Source organism: Nyctereutes procyonoides, unplaced genomic scaffold (genome assembly GCF_905146905.1).
Source record: "Nyctereutes procyonoides isolate TBG_1078 unplaced genomic scaffold, NYPRO_anot_genome, whole genome shotgun sequence".
Taxonomy (NCBI): Eukaryota; Metazoa; Chordata; class Mammalia; order Carnivora; family Canidae; genus Nyctereutes; species Nyctereutes procyonoides.
In genome coordinates, this window is record NW_026575052.1 from 50050769 (window position 1) to 50073030 (window position 22262).

The window sequence follows — 22262 nt, forward strand, 5'->3', positions numbered from 1 at the left end:
ATGAATAAAAAAAAAAAAAAAAAAAAAAAAAAAGACCGTCTCTCCCTCTGCCCCTCCCCCTCAAACAAATCTTTAAAAATAAAACTTTAATTTTTGAGAGCCTAATTATAGAAGAAGAAACAATGAAGTTGCAAAAAAGATACAGAGAGGTTTCCAGCCAGTACCTTTCATCCAGCTTTCCCCTGTGGTAACATCTTATATAAAGATAGCACAATATCCAAGCCAGGAAAATGACAGAGGCACAACACTGTTAGCTAGACTACAGGCCTTATTCAGATTTCATTTGTTTCTACATGTATTCATTTGTCTATGTCTGTGTGTATATAGATTTATGAAAGTGTATGACACGTATAGATTCACTCACAAGCCGGGCAAGTTGCTCAACTTCCTTCAGCATGGGTTTTCTCATCTATAAACTGGAGATGAAAATACTATCTTCCTCAGAGGACTGTGGTGAGAATTAAATGAGATAAGGTATAGAAAGTGCTCAGAGCAATGCCTAAAATGTAGTGAGCACTCAACAAGTTTAAGTATTTTTAATTTTTTTAAAAAGATTTTATTTATTCAGGACACCTGGGTGGCTCAGCGGTTGAGCATCTGCCTTTGGCTCAGGGTGTGATCCTGGGGTTCCAGGATCGAGTCCCATATCAGGCTCTCTCCATGTAGCCTGCTTCTCCCTCTGCCTGTGTCTCTCTGCCTCTGTGTGTGTGTGTGTCTCTCTCATGAATAAATAAAATCTTTAAAAAAATTTTTTTTATTTATTCATTTGAGAGAGAGTCAGGGGGAGGGGCAGAAGGCAAGAGGGAGAGAGAGAGAGAATCTCAAACTGACCCTGCACTCAGAACAGAGCCCTGTTCAGGGCTTGATTCCACTACCCTGAGATCATGACCTGAGCTGAAACCAAGAATCTGATCCTTAACCAACTGAGCCACCCAGGCGCCCCAGTAATTTTTTTTTTTAGAAAAAGCGTATTTTGAAAAGTGATTTGAGATATATAAATCATTCATATTTATTTTTAAGTTCATATTCATTATAGAAAAAAAACAGAAAATGCCCTTAAAACTAAAAATAACAAAATAAATTTTCATAATGCCCTTCCCATAAAATAACCACTATTGATAATTTTACTTGTACCACAAAAATGAGACATATTTCATTATTCCCACTTTATCATAAGAACACTGAGACTCAGAAAGGTTAAGCAATTTGCTATGACTACTGAGCTTATGAGTGAGGAGTCAAAACTCTTGCCTCCATTGCTCCCTGCTGGGGGCAGCAGACAGGAACAAGAGGAACACGGATTGGGGCTGACTGGGATGAGCAGCATCTGTTGGCTTCCAAGCGCTTGCTGGGTTCCAAGCACTACCTTAGCACCTCACATGTCATCTCCAAGAGCACAGAAGCCCCTGGAGGTAAGTACCGGTCCCATTTCTGAATGAGGAAACTGAGTCTCTGAGGTACCTTGGCCAAAGTCATAGCTGGGGGCTAGTGGACCAGGGCTCAGAAAGGGGTCAGTTTCCTAACTCAGCTTGAGCTTCAAAGCCTCTGCTCTGAGGGATTCAGACAAGATGCTAGCAGAATGTGGAGGGAGGGCAGCCCCAGTGGCTCAGCAGTTTAGTGCCACCTTCAGTCCAGGGCGTGATCCTGGAGACCCAGGATCAAGTCCCACATCGGGCTCCCTGCATGGAGCCTGCTCCTCCCTCTGCCTGTGTCTCTGCCTTTCTCTCCCTCTCTCTGTGTGTCTCTCATGAATGAATAAATAAATAAAATCTTAAAAAAAAAAAAAGAATGTGGAGGGAAAGTCTCTCCAGTTGGAGGTCTGGGCTTCTCTGACCCTGGAGCTGGGATATCCTTGCCTGACGCCCACCTTAACCCTAGGCCACCAACATCCAGCCAACACTTGGAACCGGCCCTGACAACTGGAGCCCGCCTCTCCTCCCTCACACTGCTCACACTCCATCTGGAATATAGGGGTGAGGGCGTTTGAAGGGGAGAAGGAAGAGGTATCAGAGAAGCTGGTCTCCATACAAAACCACCTGCACATGCCATAAACTGCTCTGCCTCAGGCTTTCTAAGCCCGCATTGAACATTAGGAAATGTTGGGAAGGTAACTTCAGGTATGTGATTTTTGGGTTTCACATTAATTATATCTGCTCTGTTTACTTCCAGCAAAGACTTAAAGACAATAAAAGACATGGATACAAGTAAATATTTAAAAAATGATTACCCATAATGAAACCAAATTGGAGAAGAAAGAAATAATTGTACTCAAAATTCTGGGCTAGGCAATAATCATTGCAACTGAGCATCAAAACTTAATTGTGATCTTTCTGGTACTGGAGGCAAAAAGAGAACATATGAGTTCCATATTTGTCAGTATCTAGTAAAAGGAAATAGCTATGCCAGATAGTCACAAGAGTCAAACTTTCTAACACTGAACTAACTACAAGAGGAAGTTGTTACACCTTTTTCAGGCTCTGGCCAGGGACCTTATATGTAATAGTCTCGAGAACAGCATTTTACAAAGGATACAGAAAGGTTTCTTATGTGAAGACTTCTGGTGTTAGTGGTCTTCAGCCCCATCAGAATAAATATTTTCTTTTTATAGGAAGTATGTTAATACTCTTTTACTATCCTGAAATAAAGTTCACAGAGAATATCCTATCTCTACATTTACTTTTTTCTCCTTTGTAGAAATCTGTCCATGTTAATATTTTGATGTATTTTTCCAGTTTTGATGTATTTTCCAGTTAAAATATGAATAAATAAAATCTTTTAAAAAATTGAATGTGACAGCTACAAATACTGACTGAACAAGTGTGTTGTTTGACAACTCAGATACCACCCAAATGGACAATTCATGCTAACTTCTTTATTATTATTATTATTATTATTATTATTTATTTGTTTACTCATGAGAGACACAGAGAGAGAGGCAGAGACACAGGCAGAGGGAGAAGCAGGCTCCCTGTGGGAACCTAATGTGGGACTCTATCCCAGGACCCCAGGATCCAACCTGAGCCAAAGGTTCAACCACTGAGCCACCCACGTGCCCCAATTCATGCTAATTTCATTCCTGGAAAAGTCAATGTAGAAACACTTGTTATATTTTAATGTAAATTAGAGTTGATTCTAGGCTCAAGGGATTATAATCAAGTTTTTCACCCACATGTATGTCTGGCAGGACACTCAAAAGCATGTGGAATATGGGACAATGGGGGGGCAATTTTCACTTGTGTGAACTTGACATCTTTTCCTTCAAATGCCTGAGGACTCCCTAGTTTGGGGGACAACCAAAACTCCCCACAGATTCCTAGAATGACCCGTAGGGGGCAGTATCTCTTCCTTTGTGAACCATTGTCTTGATCAACCCTGTTATAAAAAAAAAGTAAAAGGATAAGGTTAAATTATTATTATTATTATTATTATTATTATTTAAGATTTTATTTGTTTACTCATTAGAGATACAGAGCGGGGCAGAGGCATAGGCAGAGGGAGAAGCAGGCTCCATGCAGGGAGCCCTATGTGGGACTCAGTCCCTGAACTGGGATCACACCCTGAGCCAAAGGCAGATGCTCAACCTCTGACCCACCCAGGCGTCCCGAGGTTACATTTTTAAATTGCAGCTCTGTGATTGCATTTCTAAGAGGAACCAAACTTACACATTCCTGGTACAGGATGTGATGCGACCTCACTCCATGGTTGAGCCCTAGAGAAGTTAGTAACAATAGTAAGTACTGACCTATTTATGTAGGGCTCTCCATTTAGCCAAGCACTTGCAGAGGTGCTATCTCCTGGGTCACAAGAACCCCCTAAGTAGATTGTTATTCTCCACATTGAGAGACAAAGAAGCACAGGAAGAAAGGTTAGCATGCCCCATAAATCAGGCACTGTCATAGAATTGTCTCAGCAGGACTTTGAATAGCAGCTTGCCTGCTAACAATCCATGATGGACATTTACTGGCCAGTGCCTGAATACAGAACAATTGTCTCAACCTCTAATTTTACATGTGAGGAACCTAAGGCTTAAAGAGTGAGATGGGTTGTGTGATGGATGAGTGAGGAATCACTTGCCCCCTCCCTGATGACAGAGCGAATCTGTGCTAGGGGATGACCAAAGTGGTAAAGTCCTGTTAACCCTCAAAGTCACAGAAATGGGCCCAGAAATGGAGGAGGATGGCTTGGAATCCAGGTCTGAGCAAGCACATTATAAATATTCTTTCCTCAACATCTGGAAATGAGGACTCCTGATTCCCTTAAACCCCCTTCCCACCTCATCCATTCCTAGTCTTCATCCTATTCAAATGGATCCTGACCTCAGGCAATAGACAGGAGAATCCTGTTTATCCCTGGGTGTGCATGAAGTATTATCTGACACCACTCCCAGGAGCCCCCAGGCAGCATAGGAGGTACAAAGGAGTTCCAAAGGGCAGATCTGAGTACAAATCAGCTGCACCCCCAAGACAACCTGATTCACTGACTCAGCTGAGGATAGAGAGCTGGGATGAAGGCAGCCTGGGGCAAGGAACTATGACTCCTTAACTCTCAATTTTTAAGTGTGGATAACTCTGGGCTAATGGCACCCTAGCCTCAAGGGAGGTGCCCTCTCCCCAGCCAGCAGAGCTTTGGGTCTTCTTAGGACCACTTGAAGGAAGGGAAGGAAAGAGAGGAAGAGGTGAGCATTTGGGGATTTTGTGTATGTGGATTTTTTTTTTTTGAAGTGTTTGTTCTTAGTAGCAACTGTCACCAAGTAAGCACCTACCCATGTGCCAGGCATCATATTCTGCTTTATGCACATGATCTGATTGAACCATCACAAAACCCTGTAGGAACAGGTACTACTATTATTCCCATCTTGCAGATGAGCAAACTGTAGGTCAGAGAAGTTGAATAAAATGTCCTAAGTTAGAAAGCTAAAAAATAACATATTCAAGGAATGCCTGGGTGGCTCAGTGGTTGAGTGTCTGCCTTCAAGCCCAGGGCATAATCCCGAAGTCCTGGAATCCCTGCATAGAGCCTGCTTCTCCCTCTGTCTGTGTCTCTGCCTCTCTCTCTCTCTGTCTTTCATGAATAAATAAATAAAATCTTTTAAAAAAGCATATTCAAAATTTGAACCCTGGGCTTTCTGGCTCTCAAGGGTATGCCCATTTCACTCACCAGCTGTTCTGCTGTCCTACGGAGGCCTCCTTCCAGCCTTGAAGCAGATTCTTATCACTGTCCCTGCAGGACCACTGGGGACCACTGAGGCTCAGTAAAGCTGACCGTGTTACTGTCTGTAGAAGCAGAGAGAAGGCAGCCATTGTCTCATTCGATTGTTAAGGGCTAGTGTTGAGCTTAAGAACACAGGCCTGGAAAGAAGGAAAGAATTCAAATTGAGGGGCAGCCCCGGTGGCTCAGCGGTTTAGCGGTTTAGCGCCGCCTGCAGTCCAGGGCGTGATCCTGGAGACCGGGTTGGTCTCCCTGCATGGGGCCTGCTTCTCCCTCTGCCTGTGTCTCTGCCTCTCTCATGAATAAATAAATAAAATCTTAAAAAAAAAAATGAATTCAAATTGAGGCTTAGATTCTCACCAACTGGGTGACCTGGAACTGTTACTCACCTGTGTTAGCTTGGTCCTTTAAAATGGGGAGGAATATCTAGTCCGAGGGCAATTGTGTGGATTGTGCTAGATAATGCAGGTGAGGTGTTGAGCACAGAAGTTTCATTACCTAAAGCTCCTCTGCCTCAGAGGTTCAGATTTTGTTCAGATGCTATAAGTTATTCTGGTTAACTCTGCAGACCAGTGCTTCTGCACTGGCTGATGTCATAATTACTAACAAAAGTATAACTGCTTGGGCCCCGTCCCAGGAGATTTTGAATTAGGAGGACTAGGTCGGGCTTGGACCTCTTTATCTTTAATGAATTCTCGGGTAATGCTGATACGCAGCCGGTTTGGGGGAGCGAATCTACTGGCACAGACATCTCAGCCACGTTGGGGAAAGGATTCAAGTTGATTCCCTCTCCAGCTCCCTTTCCCCCTTTTTTCCCACCACAATTACCCCTTTCCCCCACCTCCTCCCCACTGGCTCCTCTCCCTCTCCCTCTTTGAAATCAAGGTCTGTATGGCCTAGTAGTGAGTCAGTGACACTCAGTGTCCCATGAAGCCTGTGTTCCCAGAAGCTAGGGAACCCAGGACAGAACTGAAGAACAGGATGCCAGGGTTTCTGCTCTGGATTTGCCCCTTTGTGACTCACTGGTGGCTGAAGGCCAGGAAGTCTTCAAGCCTCAGTTTGCTCAAGATCCATAGACAGTTGAAGAAATTGGAGTGGCCTGTTTGGACTCTACTTCCTTAGGAGTATGTCGCTGGTATTTGACAGCCAGAGAGCAGGTGGAGGAGTACATGAAAAATCCTGCATAATTGTGCTTTCCCATCAACATCTCATTTGATGCCCACAGTGATAGGAAAATAAAATCCATCATCTGCCTGGGCTTGTAATGTCCTCCATCATCTGTCACTAGCCCTTTGCTTCAACGTTATCTTATATATCCCTCCTTCCTTTCTGGCCTTCCTGCTGTTCCCTGAATGTCCCAAGTTTGTTTCCACTTCTGTTTTTGAACTATTTGCATGGTTTGGGATGCTTTTGCAATGGATGACCATAAGTCTGTTTCTGTCTTTTCATTCAGGCTTCAGCTTAGATGTCACATGCTCAGAGAGGACACTGCTGATCAGTCACCAAACCTAAAGTGTCATCCCAAGCACTGGGACACATCACCCTATAGTGTATCATTGTATTTGAACTTTCCCTGGAGCTGTTTTTATTTACTTAACATGTTGCCTGTTTCCCTCTCTGCAGAGTGGAAGCTTCATGAAAGTGCATTCTTGGTGGTCTTGTTTATTGCTGGGTGAAAGGCTGAAAGGCATTCATTGGATGTTTGGGGAATAAATAAGCTACTGAAATTACTCCAGCCTGAATTGTGATTTGTTTTCTTTGGTCAGAGGACACCCCAGGTTCTGAGAGGGGAAGTGACTGTCCCAAAACATCCCAGGCCTTTTGTCTTCATCTTCCAGGCCCTTCCCATAAAACCTGGTTGACACACAAACCAAGGTGGGGTGAGGCTCCTAGGTGTGATGAAAGCTTGGAGTTGCCCCATGAATGGGGCTAAGGCTGATGTGGAGGTGAGAAGGCAGAAAGACAGAGCATGCAAAGGAAGAGGCAGGCTGGGACAAGAGAGCAGGGTGTGAACCTGGCGGCAGGTAGGGGAAGGGGGTGACTTGGCTGTGTGTCAGGAAGTGTTTCCCTCCACCCTCCCCTGAGGACAGCTCTCATCCCAAAGTGGTTTTATTTGGGGGAAAGAGGTGGTCATGTGGTTGCTGAGGGAGAACCAAGGTGTGGCTTGGATGATGACCAACCACTAAGGTTCTAGTGATCACCCAAAAGAATAATCCCCCAGTGGCACTTGGCCAAATGGGTGACAGGTGAGCTTCCGCCTGAAACCAGTCCAACCACAACATATAGCCTCAGACCCAGGGGGAAGGGAGAAGAAAAAAGCCTCTAAGGAAATGGAGTTGTCAAAGTAGAATGCTTAGTAATAATAAGATAATAGCTTACATTTATTGAGAACTTATAATATGCTTGGCACTGTACTAAGTGCTTTCTTATATGAGTTCCCTCATTCAATCCTCAAAAAGCTCTCTACAAAGTCTTATTATTGTTACCTCCATTTGAGAGATTTGGAAACTGAGGCTCAGTGAAATGAAATACTTTGTTCAAGGTCACTCAGTAAGTAGTAATTATGGTCCAGATTCCAACTTACATATGTAGTGATTTCAGTGTACTATGGAAACCCAGGCATGGGAAGTGTTGCTAGGGGCAAGTCAAGAGGGCAGACCCTACAAAAGTGGGGATGGATAGAAACAGTAGGATAGCCTGTGTATAAATAGGAAGCCTGTTTTTATCTCTACACATGGGCTGAATCAGGCAAGCAGCTCTATCTGGCACAATTTGAGGACTCTGAATGCCAACCCAGCCCTGTGTCATACAACTCCTTCCCCGGCACGTCCCTGGGAGCTGAAATATCTACTGGGAGTCATTTCTTTGGGTTAGGACATTGACAGCAGAAGATCCCTGTAAAAATACTAGGTTGGAGAAGAAATACATCAATCTCCTGGCACCTGTTGAACATAGCAACCTATGCTAGCCAGCTGGGTTCCCTGGGAGAGGGTCTCAGTTTTTATGTTGGAAAAGAAAGTGGTGCTCCAAGACAAGGAATAGTATGAGACTTGTTGCACAACCATTGTCCTTCAGATCCCAGAAGCCTGGGAATTAAAATCCACAGTTCAAAAATCTTAATGAAGACTATGTCCTCTGGGAGAAAGATGGAGGGAAGCCACTCCAGCAGCTGGAAGAATACTTCCTTTGCTTTTGCTGGATTGATACCAAGTGCCTGCAACTGCAGTTCTGGTTACTTCGGGCTCATGAGACCTGCTGGCATTCGTGTATCTAATTTTTTTTCACCTAATTTTTAAATGATAAACGAACTCATTATTTACTATTTGCTGTGTAGCTAGGCAAAGCGGAGAATGTTACTTTCAGCAGGTGACATGGTTGCAGATCCCTGGATTGGAGCAGGGATGGCTGGAGGGACCAGGCCTGGAGTAGGGGAAGGAACGAGGGGTGTCCAAGGGCAGGGTTCAGCTCAGCGTTCGCGAGGCTGCAGCGCACCCGGCGTTTGCGGAAAGGTTGGAACCGGTCCCCGCCACCTGCCGGTCGGCAGCCCTTCCCACAGTTAGACGGTGGCTACCCCGGCCGGCCGGGTCCCAAATTATGTGAGCGCCATCCCCTACTCCCGCCCCCTTCCCTCGCCGCGCCCGCGGAGTTAGGGGCGCCCGGAGCCGGGCGAGCGGCCCAGCGCGGGAGGCCGGGGGAGGGAGCGGAGGCGGGGGAGGGGGAGGGGGAGGGGAGGGGCGGGGAGGGGGCGGGGCGGAGCCTCGGCGCCTCCAGGAGCCTTATTCCCCGCCGCGCGCCGGGAGCGTTCAGTCACCGAGGGATCTGCGGGCGGCGAGCAGCTGGCCGGCCTGACCGAGACGCAGGGGGCCCGGGTGGGCGGACGGACCGAGCGAGCAGACAGACACCCAGCGGCCGCCGGCTCGGCGCAGGTCCCGGCTAGGCTTGCACCCAGAGGCCGGCGGCAGACGCAGCCCGGCCGAATCCCCTGAGCTCCGCCCGGCCCGGCTCGCGTGCCAGCGCCCCGCAGTCGCCTCCTCCAAAGTGACTGCCGCCTCGCCGCCTCCGCCGGGTCCGGGACCATGAAGCTGCTGCGGTCAGTGGTGCTGAAGCTCTTTCTGGCTGCAGGTGAGAGGGCTGCCGACGCCCCCGGAGGTGGGGGGCGGGGGTTGGGGCCACTGTGCCGGGGGCCCGGGGGCAAGGGCGCAGCAGCGACTCCACCGCGGGCCACTTGGTGGGGCCCGCGCTCCCCGGCAGACGGCTGCCGGCTTCGGTGCGCGCGGCGACCCGGGGGTGCAGAGGGGTCTGATGCGCGGCCTCGCCCCCACCCCCCTGCAGTGCTCTCGGCGTCGGTGACTGGCGAGAGCTTGGGGCGTCTTCGGAGAGGGCTGGCGGCCGGAACTGGCAACCCGGACTCTCCCACCGAATCCACGGACCGGCTGCTGCCCCCGGAAGGCGGCCGGGCCAGGGAAGTCCTGGACTTAGAAGAGACGGACCTGGACCTTTTAAGAGGTGGGTATGAAGGCTCCTCATCCTTGACCCCGGTGGGCACTTGAAGAATAAGTGGATCCAGGGTTCACGCTGTTTGGGCACACTTGTGAGTTGGGAGTGTTCATGGCGGACTTCAAGGAAAACCTGCTAAACCCGACAAGCTTGCTAGGGGAACCTGAAATGTGGATCGCGCTTTCTTGCTGTTGAGTCTCACATGTCCAGATGCTCCCCTTCTGGGTAGTTTAGGGCAAAGTGAGCAGGCAGGGTGTCCGTGGTCTTGTACACTTCTGGGTAAGCTGGAGTAAGGAACAAGGAATGGTTGGGATGTTTTCTGTAAAGTTCCTATGTAAAAATCGGTGCAAGTCTTAATTCCTCTATCAAATGACCATTGTGTATAAAATGACAGATGTGGAGAGCCTAGGAATGTAGTAGGTGTGCAGTCTTCTCCGTCCACCTGTCTCCAGGCTGGAGAAACGGAGGGGAATGAGGAGATCTTGGTCTCCCAGGTGAGGCCAGCACCTCCTTGGGAGGCTGTGAATGATGGGCACTGGGTCCCTAGGGAGACATAATGAAATGCTACGTGTCTACAAATCCTACCCAAAGCCTGGAGACTTCCTGACCACCCTGAGTCCCTGAGAGACATTCCAAGGGAAAAAGGGCCACGTGGGATACTCCAGCAGATGTGGCTGTAGTTGAGTACAGGCACAGGGCAGAGTACAGAGCCTTCAGCGTTGCCCACTTGCCTGCCCCCAGCCACCTGAAGTGATTCTTGAGGGTGAGCAGGGACTGGGCCCTGAAGCACCAGAATGACTGTATTGGGTTGGAAAGATACCCACCTGTTCTAGTCCCGCCTGCCCCTTAGCCACCCCTTACCCAGAGCTTCCCTTAGGTGAGGTGCTGTCTTGCTTTGTATAAATCAAAGGTCTGCTCCCAAGCTGGGCCTGCATTGTCAACCTTCATCCTCTCCTAGTAGCCTCTTGGGTTGCCCGTGGCTGGAACAACCTGGATTCTCCTAGCCATCGCCTCCTAGGCTGGGCAGAGCTGGGCTGTGACTCACCCTCCACCCACACAGCTGCTCCTCATACCTCTGCTGACCTGACTCACTGCTCCCTGTCCCTGGCAGGAGCCTGGCTGTCACCCTGTCACTTTCTTCCTCCCTTCTCTGGTTGGCTTGCCCCTTCTGCCACAATTTCACCACAGCTCTGGTCACTCTTGAGCATCTGCTTCACCTTCTGAGCGCTGAAGAGGCTTGGGTCTATACCAGAGGAAACTGGGGTCTGTGGGACTACTGGCACCTGCCTTTCTTCCCTTCTCTTGGCTTTGCTGGGTGAAAACTGATTTTCATGTCTGGGGATCCTATCATCTAAAATGAATAACTATTACTGTTTATTAAGTACCTGCTGTGTTCTAGGCAGTCATTATGCTATTGTGGGTTAATTAATCCTGTAGCAACCCTCTGAAATTGCACTGCTAGCCACTACTTACTGAGCACCCCAAGGTTCAGAGAGATTAAGTCACTTGCCCAAGTTCATGGCGCTGAAGCGGGAGCACAGGTCTGTTGACTTCAGAGTCCATTCATTGTCTCCTTCCTGGTTCAATATCCGGGATGTTCTAGACTTGTACAGGGGAAGGGACAGGGGTGTGTGAGCAGTTTGGTATATTGAGAAAGAGCACTGGATATGGAATCCAGAGACCACATTTCTGATCTCAATTCTGCATGACCTTCACCAAATCACTGCCTTTCGAGACCTCAAGTTTTTTTTTATTTTTTTAAATTAAAAAACATTTTTTTTTAATTTTAAGAGACCTCAAGTTTTTTATCAGAAAATGGAAAGCCATGATATTCTTTCAAGTCACTCCCTGCTCGAGGATCCTGCGTCTCCAGTCTAATGTTTGGTGCTAACCCTTGCACCAGACACAAGGCTACAGCCATGGACAGTGGGCACTTTTTTTCTTCTGGGAGCAGGGGAAAGGGGACTGGTGTCAGACACCTGATGGGCTGCTGGGTGTAGCCCATGGTCAGTCCCAGCTGGAAAATGTGAAAAGAATTGTGTGTGTGTGGGGGGGAGTCATCCTTGTTCCAGTTCCTTCCAGGTAATTCCTTACTTTCCATCTTTCTCCCCCTTGTACACATTATACTCATCCATCCTAGAGAGCTATAAACAGGACATTTGGGGATAAATGTAATAGACTTTTGAGAGGAGTGGTAAGCTGCAAAGGACATAGAGCAGGGTAAATACTCTGCTTGAGGTAAAAAAAGCAAGGCCATGACCAGGGATGGCCTGCTTGTGGTTCCCAAGCCTGGCTCTGGCCTGGGCTCATGGTACCCTGGTGCTAGTGGGTGCTTCAGAGGGGGCCATCTGGACATGGACACTGTTGTTATTTTAGGAGCCTCCCCCACCACCACCAAAGAAAGAAAAAAACCCTCCAAGTACCTTCTCCAGAAACAATTTTTATCTCTGACACTGTCTTCCTGCAAGTGGGTCAGTGAGTGCAGCATCAGGAAATGATGCTGATTTAAGGCCAAAATAGCACCAAGTGGGCGTGGGGGAGTAGATGGGGATGGACAGTGGGGTGGGAGTGAGGTTAGTAGAACTGCCCTGTCAGCGGCAGTGAACTCAACAGAAGCTAGCATTGTTCGAATGAAGTTCTTGAACTAAGTCTGAGAAATGCCTTCCTTGGGACCCCTGTAGCCTCTGCTTCCTCCCCTGCCTTCTGGTGGTCCTGCTCAGTCTTCCTTTAGCTCCTGGGAGGCACTGAGCCAAGGGGCTTCCCAAGGCCTCTGACTACAGGTGAGATTAAAGAGCCTGTACTCCTTCTAGACATGGTGCTGTTCTGAGTCTTTCCCCCAGGAGAGTTAAAGGCCTAACAGGGTCCTTTTCCCCCCTAGCAGCTGCTTTCTCCTCCAAGCCACAGGCTCTGGCCACACCCAGTAAGGAGGAACGTGGGAAAAAAAAGAAGAAAGGCAAAGGCTTAGGGAGGAAGAGAGACCCGTGTCTTCGGAAATACAAGGACTTCTGCATCCATGGAGAATGCAAATATGTGAAGGAGCTCCGGGCTCCATCCTGCATGTAAGTGTCCTTTCCCTGAGCTGTCAGTCACGTGGCTGTTCCTCGTTGTCACTGTTCCTTGAATTCATAATTCTACCCAGTTGCTTCTCAATCTTTAGGCGGAAGCTGGGAGGAGGGGAAATATTTTTAGTCAGCGGAAGGGGCTCTCCCCTGCATGGGTTTGTAATTTCCTGTGGTGTAGATTTGTGACGCTCTTTCATCCTTAGGGACATTTCCTGCTTGCTCAGGCATGACATGTGGCCAAGAGAGCTGATGCCTGCAGCCAGGTCCTTCATTCATTCCTACTTCATGCCCTATTCCACGTGGGAGAAGCCAGTAGGACCCATGTAGGCTTGCTGGGTGGAGTGGAGCTCCTATGGCCTCCCTTCCCAAGCCCTGCAGACAGGTGGGAGGTGCATTTGGACCCACGCTGTGCAGATGTGTGTGCTTGGATGTATGTGTGCCCACATGAGTGAGCACACGTGGGTTGATTTGAAGGCATGGCAGGACTATACAGAAAGCAATCATCGCAGGAGCAGGGAGAGGCCCTTTCCCCTCTTCTTCCTCATCCCAGCAAGGGCCAAGACCTGGGGGACATAATGGGAATTGCCCTTTGGCCATGGAATTGGGAGAACACTTCCTTTGTGCAAGATTAACAGGAAATGGAACCCAACCCAGTAGACATCAGCCCCTGGTCAGGCAGCACCACCCTTTTCCTGGGTGGAGGGTCCATGGGTTCCCCAGCTTCTCTGCCAGGCCAAGCCCAGCAAATGGCTGCCTTGGCACCCCTCAGGGATGACAGCACTGTCCTGCTATCTGGCAGGCATAATGTGGCCACTGTACCCGAGGCCAACACCCACATTCGACTACAAACATCCACTCTCTTCCTCTGGGCACAAGGTCCCTATGGAGAGACAGGCTTTGTGACCTGGGAGACTCTGGACAGGACCAGGAGATTATTAGGTGCACACCACATCTCAACCTGTCAAAAAAGGCTGGCTGCCTGGCATCTCTGCTTCTGTGATTAGTCCAGATCCCTTGGCTTTTTAAAGTTTCCTTGTCCTGTCTGATCTTACATAGCAAAGCTGCCCTGTATTTGGCAGCTGGCAGGCAGACCCGTTACTCTCCACCATGTTCATGATCACTTGTGTGTCCTCCCCTATAACATCCTTTTCAGGAGCTTGGAATTAGAGGGAGTTGCTTTAAAGTAACATAGACAGTTCCCATATTATTCTTCCCAAGGTCTTGGAGATAGGGTAGGAAATGGTTGTCTTAAATTTGTAAAATGCCATCATTAGCACAGGATGGAGGTAGTGACTCTGAAGGCAGTCAAGATGGGTTGAGACCAGGAGCCTGTCTGGTCCAAACTGGTCCAGGGCTTTGGTGGATGGACTTCCACTGCTTAGCTGAGAACCTTTGTAAGGCTGCTATCCTGGAGAGCAGATCTTGACTGTCAGCTAAAGCCAGTAGATGAGGGTGCCTGGAACAAAGGTGGTGCCTCCTCTCCTTTGCCCCCCATAGCCTCACAATTAACATTTAATATGAGCTGAACCGAGCCAGTATGTGTGGAGTACCCACTTGGTGCCAACTATTCTAGGGAATGGGGAATTATAGTCCTGTCCAGGAATTATCAAAAGTTCCAGGGTGGTTGACAGGGCTTGCTATCTCTAGTTGAAAGATGAGGACACTAGAGCCAGGAAGTTGGAAGTGATTTGCCTGAGATCAACAGCTAAATAAATGGATGGAAACAGGACAAGGATTCAGGTGCCTGACTTTCAGTCCAGCATGCTTTTCATGCCCCCAGGCAGGACCAGGTATTGGCTTGTGTCCTTCTTCCCTGTCTATCCTTCCAGAGTTTGAATAGGATTTTATAGAGGACAGCTGTTAGGTTAGAGGTCTCTGAAGGCTTTCACTAGCCTAAGAGCATGGCAGTCTGATTTGAAGACTTTGTCTCTGCTTCCTAGACAGATTTTCTAGGGACTGGATTGTGTGTCTGCTTTGGCTCCCCCTGCCTCCAGCCTTTGGAGCTCAGGGCAGAATGTAGCAAGAAGACACAGAGCTCCCAGTTTGGGGAAATGTGATATTTGGTCACCTACATTTGGGGCTTTTTGTTGCTCCTCTTTCCCTCTAGACTCAGGAACCACCAGCCAGGGTGCATCCAGGCTGCCCTGAGGAGCTTGAGGCTAGCTGGCTTCCTAAACTATTCCTCCACAGCCACCGTACACAGGAAAACGCTTTTGTGTCACCAGCCAAAAGTTGCCCTCAAAGAGCAGTTTCCTGGGGCTCCTGACTGGCTGCTGACCCAGAAGCTGGCTGCAAAGTTTCCTGTGGCCGGAGGAAGCCTGGAGGCAGTCAGGCTGAGGAGAATCAGCTGGGAGGGAGACAGGCATGGAGCCTTCCCTTGGCCTCATTGGCCAGATGCTGAGAAGGAATGTCAAGCCCCCTTCTCTTTGGCTCCACCTGACCTTGGAGCCCCATTCCTCAGGGCAGTACCCTGTGGAGTCTAATTTTGTAATAACTCACACATATGTCGGACTTGGCCTTTTGTTAAGTGCTGTTTAAGTGTAGTATCTCATTCGATCTTCAAAATACTCTGGAGAGGTAGGTGTTTATTATTCCTGTGTTTCAAATGAGTAAACCAAAGCTTAGAAAGGTAAAAGTAATTTGCTCAAGACCACCTGGCTAGAAATAGCAGCAAGACATGGTGTAGGGGCGGAGAAACCTGGTTTGGAAAATGTCTCTGGACCCTAGAGGTTTCTTACTGCTATTGTAATACAAGTTCTGAAATGGGTCACAACCATCAGTAGGAGGAACATGTTCCAGTTGGTGGATTGCTGGCTTTGAGCAAGACACATGATCTTGCCCCCCCTCGGCACCCCCCCCCATGCTTGGAACATACTCATCTGCTCCCCCACTCCCTGGAAAAGCCAGGAGTCATTTGCAAAGGGAGAGGGAGGTGGGTAATATTAGGATGTTTACATTATTATCCTTTTGACTCAGGATGGGGGTGGAGGGATTATGTAACTGAATTGCGGGACTCTGAGACCAAACTTTATTTCTATCATCTGAGTAACTACCTGTGGGGTTTGAGTGATGGCTGGAAGTGAAAAACAGCCTCAGCTTCCCTTCCCCACCCCCCCAGGGGAGCATAGTCTCTGAAATCATCTAGACTGTTGGGCTAAATCCTGGCTCTATCTCTCACTGGCTGTATAACCTTGGGCAAATTAGCTAGGAACTTAAACCTCAATCTCTCCCTCTCCCTTTTTTTTTTTTTAAAGATTTTATTTATTTATTCATTCATGATAGACATAGAGAGAGAGGCAGAGACACAGGAAGAGGGAGAAGCAGGCTCCACACAGGGAGCCCGACGTGGGACTCGATCCTGGGACTCCAGGATCGCGCCCTGGGCCAAAGGCAGGCGCTAAACCGCTGAGCCACCCAGGGATCCCCTCTCTCCCTCTTTAAAATGGGGATAGTAACTCCTACTTCACAGGGATGTTTTTGAGATTAAACCACATGATTCTTGTAAAGCAATTAGCATAGAGTACTTGGCTCCCAGTAAGCCTTTAATGTTTGCTATTTATTATCCAAGTTAATAATAATAATATAATAATAAGTCAAAGAGCAGGGTCAGACAGCCCCAGGAAGCTATCACCTCATGAGATATGTGTTTCCTTGGGGTAATTTGCACTGTTCAGAGTGAGAAGAATCATGAATTTGGAATCTGCTAAGACTGGTTTCTAGTCTTAGTTTTGTTGCCTCTTAGTTGTGCTACTTTTGGCAAATCACAATCCCTTTAACCCTTACTCTTAGTCTTTCAGTCTGTAAAATGGGGCTGTACCTGCCTACCAGATGTTATGAGTCTCAGTTGGGCTAGCAGATAAGTAGTGTGCTCTATAAACTGCTGTGCATGAGCAATTTTCCAAGGGCACTCCTGAGAGCTTCCTCTGTATCCTGTCAGCATGGAGGTTGTTGTTTGCCCCGCCTTGGCCAACGGGACAGATGCATAGAGAGGCTGGGCAAGGAGCTGGGTACCCTGCTGTGTGTATATGGGGCTGACACACATTTATCCTGCAGTGAGGTGGTTTCCCAAAGCACCCAGGAGGAGCTGAGCCAGAGAGAGGTGCCCAGCACTCCACAGGGGCAGCCTGCCCCCCCCCCCACTGCTGCCAGGTTTGGATAGGTCTGCTTCTGGGGTGCCTCTCAGTAGGAAGAAGGGATTCCTTGCTCTGAGGCATCACATGTACGACCTGCTTCTCAGAGGAGGGCCAACTTAAAATAGAGGGCCAGTAGCCAACTATTCAGTGAGGCAATGGCCTAGAGTCCCCAGGCAGATGGAACCAATGCAGTTGTGAGTGTGATGGGACACACGGAGCTCAGGGTCAAACAAACCAAGACCACACCTCTGCTCTGCCAAGTGACCATGGGGAAGACAGCTCTGCCTTTCTGTAACATGGGGTTCCACCTACATCAAAGGGCCTTTCCAGTGCTTGGATAAAGGAAGGGACGTGAATGTACTTGTTCAACTGAAAGCGCTTCCAAGTCTTCCTAAGAGCTTCAAGGAAATGCTTTGGTTAGAACAGGCATTTGCCATCTGATTTATTTCTTGAGTGTGAAAACCCAAAAGGTTTTTAATTTTTTTCCATGCTCTGGCTAGACAGCTGGGCAAGAAGTTACCTTGGTTTGTTAACTTTGTCCTATGATGTAGGAGGTCAGATAGCCCAGGGTTCAGAGGCCAAAAGTCAATGTGAAGCTCTCAAGTTGGGCCCTGTACCCAGAGGGAGCTGGGAGTTCAATGAAGGGAACTTGAGAAAAATGACTCCTGGCAAAAGAACAAGACCTATTAATAGGATGGGCTGTGGCTGAGAGGCACTGAGTGCTGGAAGCAGTGGTGGAGAAGGCTGGCTTTATTTCTGGGTCAGAGTTAAGGGGACTCACTAGAAGGAGTGATAGTCCCCTCGACTCAACCCACTAGTACATAGGCCTACACCTCTGAGGGGCTTAAACAGACTGTCTTAATACACATGTAATAAATCATCCACACATGGAACATATGTAGCTTGGACCTTGAAGTCCTTCCTCACTTTTTCCCTGCCTGGAGCAGTAATCTTGAGCCAGATAACCAGAGGGAATGGAGAGGGGGCCTAGGAATGCAGGGAGGAAAGCCACAGAACCTTCAGAGGGGTTTTTCAAGAGTCTTCTCCTAGATTCCTACTAGAAGGAAAGAGAAAGGGCAGGGATCAAGACCAGGGATTGATAGGCTGAGGCTGTGAGGACTGGGATCTGGCTTAGGTAGGAGGGTCATTGCCTACAGAGAGAGAGAGACCAAACCACTAACCTCATCTCTGCTTTTTTCTGTCTTGAACCAGCTGCCACCCTGGTTACCATGGAGAGAGGTGCCATGGGCTGAGCCTTCCAGTAGAAAATCGCTTATATACTTATGACCATACAACCATCTTGGCTGTGGTGGCTGTGGTGCTGTCATCTGTCTGTCTGCTTGTCATCGTGGGGCTTCTCATGTTTAGGTGAGTATTGGGGCCCCCTGCAGGCTGTTTCTGCAAATAACTTCCATTCCTCCTGCTGGGTTTTCTGCCTGTGAACACATGAGCCCTTCAACCTCCCAAATTCCAGGCTAGGAACCTGACTGACATACCTGAGGAACCTAGCTTCTCTAGGCACCTAGCTTCTTGGGTGAAATGTGAGTCCAGTGTCCAGAGCCCAGGGCAAAAATTGCCAGGTCATAGCAGGTCCTGCTTTTCACAGCAAGTCTAGTAACCCACCCATGGGTCTCTCTTCATATGGTTCCTTCCCTTTGCTCTGTTCTCTGATGGCATTAGTGTGTGGTTTGATAGACAAAGCATGGTGGTATATGGCTATTGGTATATCCTTTCAATTCTGAGGCATTTCAACCTCAGGCCATGCTTCCAGTCCAGGTTGTATTCTAGGTTGAGGGAGACCTACCAAGTGCTCGATGCCCATTTTCAAGCTGTACAATTCATCTGTTGGGAGACCTGGACCAAGTTACCTGTCTTTCTGAGGGTTAAAATCTCATGATGATTGTAATCTCTACCTACCTCATAAGGATATTATGAGGATCGTGTAGATGAGGTCAAAGTTCTTAACAAATTATAGCCTGCTGTTAGAGACAGGCATTCCTTGGGGCAGTTGGGCCTCTGACCAGAGATCTGTTGGGCTGCCATAGCCTCTTGGCATTTCCAGGTAATGGAGGGAACCACCATGGCAATGGCCTTTTGAAGGACCACTACCTTCTGGGACCTGCACCCTGTCATAGCAGGCAGAGCTTGCTCACAAAACTTGTCTCCTTCAGGTACCATAGGAGAGGAGGTTATGATGTGGAAAGTGAAGAGAAAGTGAAGTTAGGCATGACTACTTCCCACTGAGAGAGACCTGTACTCAAGGTAATGGTCCATCCTTTGCCCCATGGCACCGTCACCATCTTCTCTAGATCTGTTTCAAGGTATTCTGAATTCTTCTCTCGACCTAGGAGTTGGGGGGCAGGCTACTGTGGAGTTAGGGTCCCATTGCAGAATGGTTTTCTTTTTTTTATTTACTTATTTTTATTTTAATTTATGATAGTCACAGAGACAGAGAGGCAGAGACACAGGCAGAGGGAGAAGCAGGCTCCGTGCATCGGGAGCCCAACGTGGGATTCGATCCCGGGTCTCCAGGATCGTGCCCTGGGCCAAAGGCAGGCGCCAAACCGCTGCGCCACCCAGGGATCCCGCAGAATGGTTTTCAAAAAGGTTTTCAGTTGGTTTTCTCACTTGGGGTGACAGTTCCTAGAGAAATACCCAAGAGAGATGCCTGAGACAATACTTTCTCCTATCCTTGTCCCTTCTTCTGCCCCAGGTGATCTTCCTACTTCATAAGACTGGACCTGGGAAACTCTTAAGACCAAATCCAGCTTTGTTTATTTATTTGAGAGAAAGAGAGAGTATGAGTGGGGTGAGAGGCAGAGGGAGAAACAGACTCCCCACTGAGCAGGGAGCCTGATTTGAGGCTCAATCCTGGAAGTCCAAAATCATGACCTGAGCCGAAGGCAGATGCTTAACCGACTGAGCCACCCAGCTGCTGCTGGATCCAGCTTTAAATGCCTTCCTCTTGTGCTTTAGGAATCTGCAGGGGGACTGCTACCTCCGAGAAGACACAGCTGATCGTAGACTCCGCAGAGGGAAAGGACGTCACAGCTAGTCAGGAAGATTCCTTCTTTCCCAGTTGCTATCTAGATTGGCCCTTCATAATTGCTTTGCCAAAATACCAGAGCCTTCAAGTGCCAAACAGAATATGTCAAAATGGAATCTTGGTCAGAAGAAAGCGAAAGGGAGAGACCTTCATGCCCTTCTGATTTCCTTCCACCAAACCCCACCTACCCCCATAAGTTTGTTTAAATAATTAACTTCTGGATTAAGATGCCAGTTAAATTCCATATGCTCCAGGATCTTTGACAGATAAAAAAAAGGAGAAGAAGAATTAAAGATTTGTGGATTGAAAGAAAGTAACAAAGATTGAGAAGCCATATACTCAAGTAGCCACCAAGGGATCTGCTGTTTGGATCCTCAAGCGCTGGATTTGATGAGCTAACTGTGAAATACCACAAGCCTGAGAACTCTGAATTTTGGGACTTCTACCCAGATGGAAAAATAACAACTATTTTTTGTTTGTTTGTTTGTTTGTTTGTTTGTAAAATGCCTCTTAAATTATATATTTATTTTATTCTATGTATGTTAATTTATTTAGTTTTTAACAATCTAACAATAATATTTCAAGTGCCTAGTCTGTTACTTTGGCAGTGTCCTGGCCCTCCACCTGGCATGCCCACCATCTGGCTCAGCATTGTTCTCCTCTGCCATAACTTTGAGATGGTTCTGTGACCCATCTGTAGTCATTTGTTATCTGTGCACATTTCTGAAGATCTTCCACAGTCATGGTGCCACAGGGGGAGGTCAGTACGGTCAGGATATAGGAGTTAACTTTGTCAGATCCACTCTATGAGCTGGACTGCAGTCTTGCCTAGGCGATTTTGTCTACCGTTTATGTTTCAAAAGCCCAAGGTGCTGATGTCAAAGTGTAACAGATATTGGTGTTTCCTTGTGTCCTCTCCCTGCCAAATCTCCTAAGAGGTTGGACTTCCATGCCTGCAGCTTTCCTGGCTCCTCCACCCCTATGGCCCCAGGCCCACAGAGTGGGAACTCCTTTTTTCTCATGTCAAGACATTTTTTCTTACTCCTGCCATTCTTCTGGTGCTACTCCATGCAGGGGTCAGTGCAGCAGAGGAGGATCTACAGAAGGTATCAGCAAAGAAGAAGGCTGAGGAGGAGCAGGAAACATTGGAGCTGCCTGTTCTTGTTAATTGATAACCTACCGATTTCTACAGAGTTTGGGGTCGGGGGGCTTCTGTGTAAACCCATCCACCTCACTTAAACTAAAAAGGTATGCTGTCATGGTCCCTTCTGGAAGTTGCTGGTGCCATTTCTGAACTGTTACAACCTGTATTTCCAAACCTGGTTCATATTTATATTTTGCAATTCAAATAAAGATAACCCATACTCCATAGACTTCTTTCTGTTTTATCTGGGAACTGGTTTAACATAGGTATTTCCTAAGCCCTGAATCAATATTAGGCTCTAGGCCAGGCTTTTTTATGTACTCTATCTTGGTATCCCTGACAACAGTGTGATAGAGGTACTGTCATCATCCCATTTTTCCTGAAGAGAAAACTGAGGCTCAGAGATATTATGTAACTTGCCTGAAGAAACACAGTTGGTAAGTGACGGAGCTGGGAGTGGCAGTCTGACTGCAATTATTTGTCTTTATACTTATACTATTTCTGAGACAATAGAAAATAAACCTTTCACATTGGAAGTTTGACTGACTATAACCAGGAAAGATGTCCACTCATTTAGTCAATAGACTCTGGGCTCCGGGCCTGGTCCTGTGCTGTATCCACAATGAGGCATTGCCTCTGGTGGAAACAAGGCATCTTTGACTTCCCTCTCATGCTCCACAACCAATCTATCAGCAAACCCTTTCACTCCTACCTTTAGAATAATGCTGAATGCATTACTATCTGCCCTGCAGGCTTTCCCTGACCAACCTATTTGACAGTAGCTTCTTATTCTCCTTACATTGCTTTCTTTTCCACCAGAGCCCTAATCACGACTAACATTCTTTTTGTTTTTGTTGTTTTTAAGATTTTATTTATTTATTAATGAGAGACACACAGAGAGAGGCAGAGACACAGGCAGAGGGAGAAGCAGGCTCCCTGCAGGGACCCTGATGTGGGACTCGATCCCAGGACCCCAGGATCACACCTTGAGCCAAAGGCAGATGCTCAATCGCTGAGCCACCCAGGCGTCCCCATTTTCTTATTTGTTGATTGTCTATCTCTTCCTACTAGAATGCTAGCTTTATGAAGGTAGGGATATGTACATTGCACTAATCATAGGCTTCCAATATTTGTCAATATGGATGAATGAAAATAAGAAATGACTAAAATCT

At 47.7% G+C, this 22262-nt stretch overlaps 1 protein-coding gene across 2 annotated transcripts; it reads left to right on the plus strand.

The window, feature by feature from the left end:
• The first annotated feature begins 9002 nt into the window (after positions 1 to 9002).
• On the plus strand, positions 9003 to 21317 carry HBEGF (heparin binding EGF like growth factor). Of its 2 annotated transcripts, none has more exons than XM_055332526.1 (6): positions 9003 to 9330; positions 9541 to 9714; positions 12584 to 12764; positions 18113 to 18268; positions 19072 to 19162; positions 19877 to 21317. In XM_055332526.1, the coding sequence occupies exons 1-5, from the start codon at positions 9285 to 9287 to the stop codon at positions 19142 to 19144; spliced, it is 630 nt and encodes a 209-aa protein (XP_055188501.1). In that variant the 5' UTR covers positions 9003 to 9284; the 3' UTR covers positions 19145 to 19162; positions 19877 to 21317. The 2 variants fall into 2 exon arrangements, with proteins under 2 accessions (XP_055188501.1, XP_055188502.1); XM_055332527.1 differs by having other exon boundaries at positions 12587 to 12764.
• Positions 21318 to 22262: the final 945 nt, after the last annotated feature.

Excerpts from the sequence above, each read along its gene's own strand:
- HBEGF (XM_055332526.1), top strand. The coding sequence starts at position 9,285 with ATGAAGCTGCTGCGGTCAGTGGTGCTGAAGCTCTTTCTGGCTGCAG. Across the intron at positions 9,331-9,540 it reads GAAGCTCTTTCTGGCTGCAG|TGCTCTCGGCGTCGGTGACT; the intron begins GTGAGAGGGCTG and ends ACCCCCCTGCAG. Across the intron at positions 9,715-12,583 it reads GGACCTGGACCTTTTAAGAG|CAGCTGCTTTCTCCTCCAAG; the intron begins GTGGGTATGAAG and ends TTTCCCCCCTAG.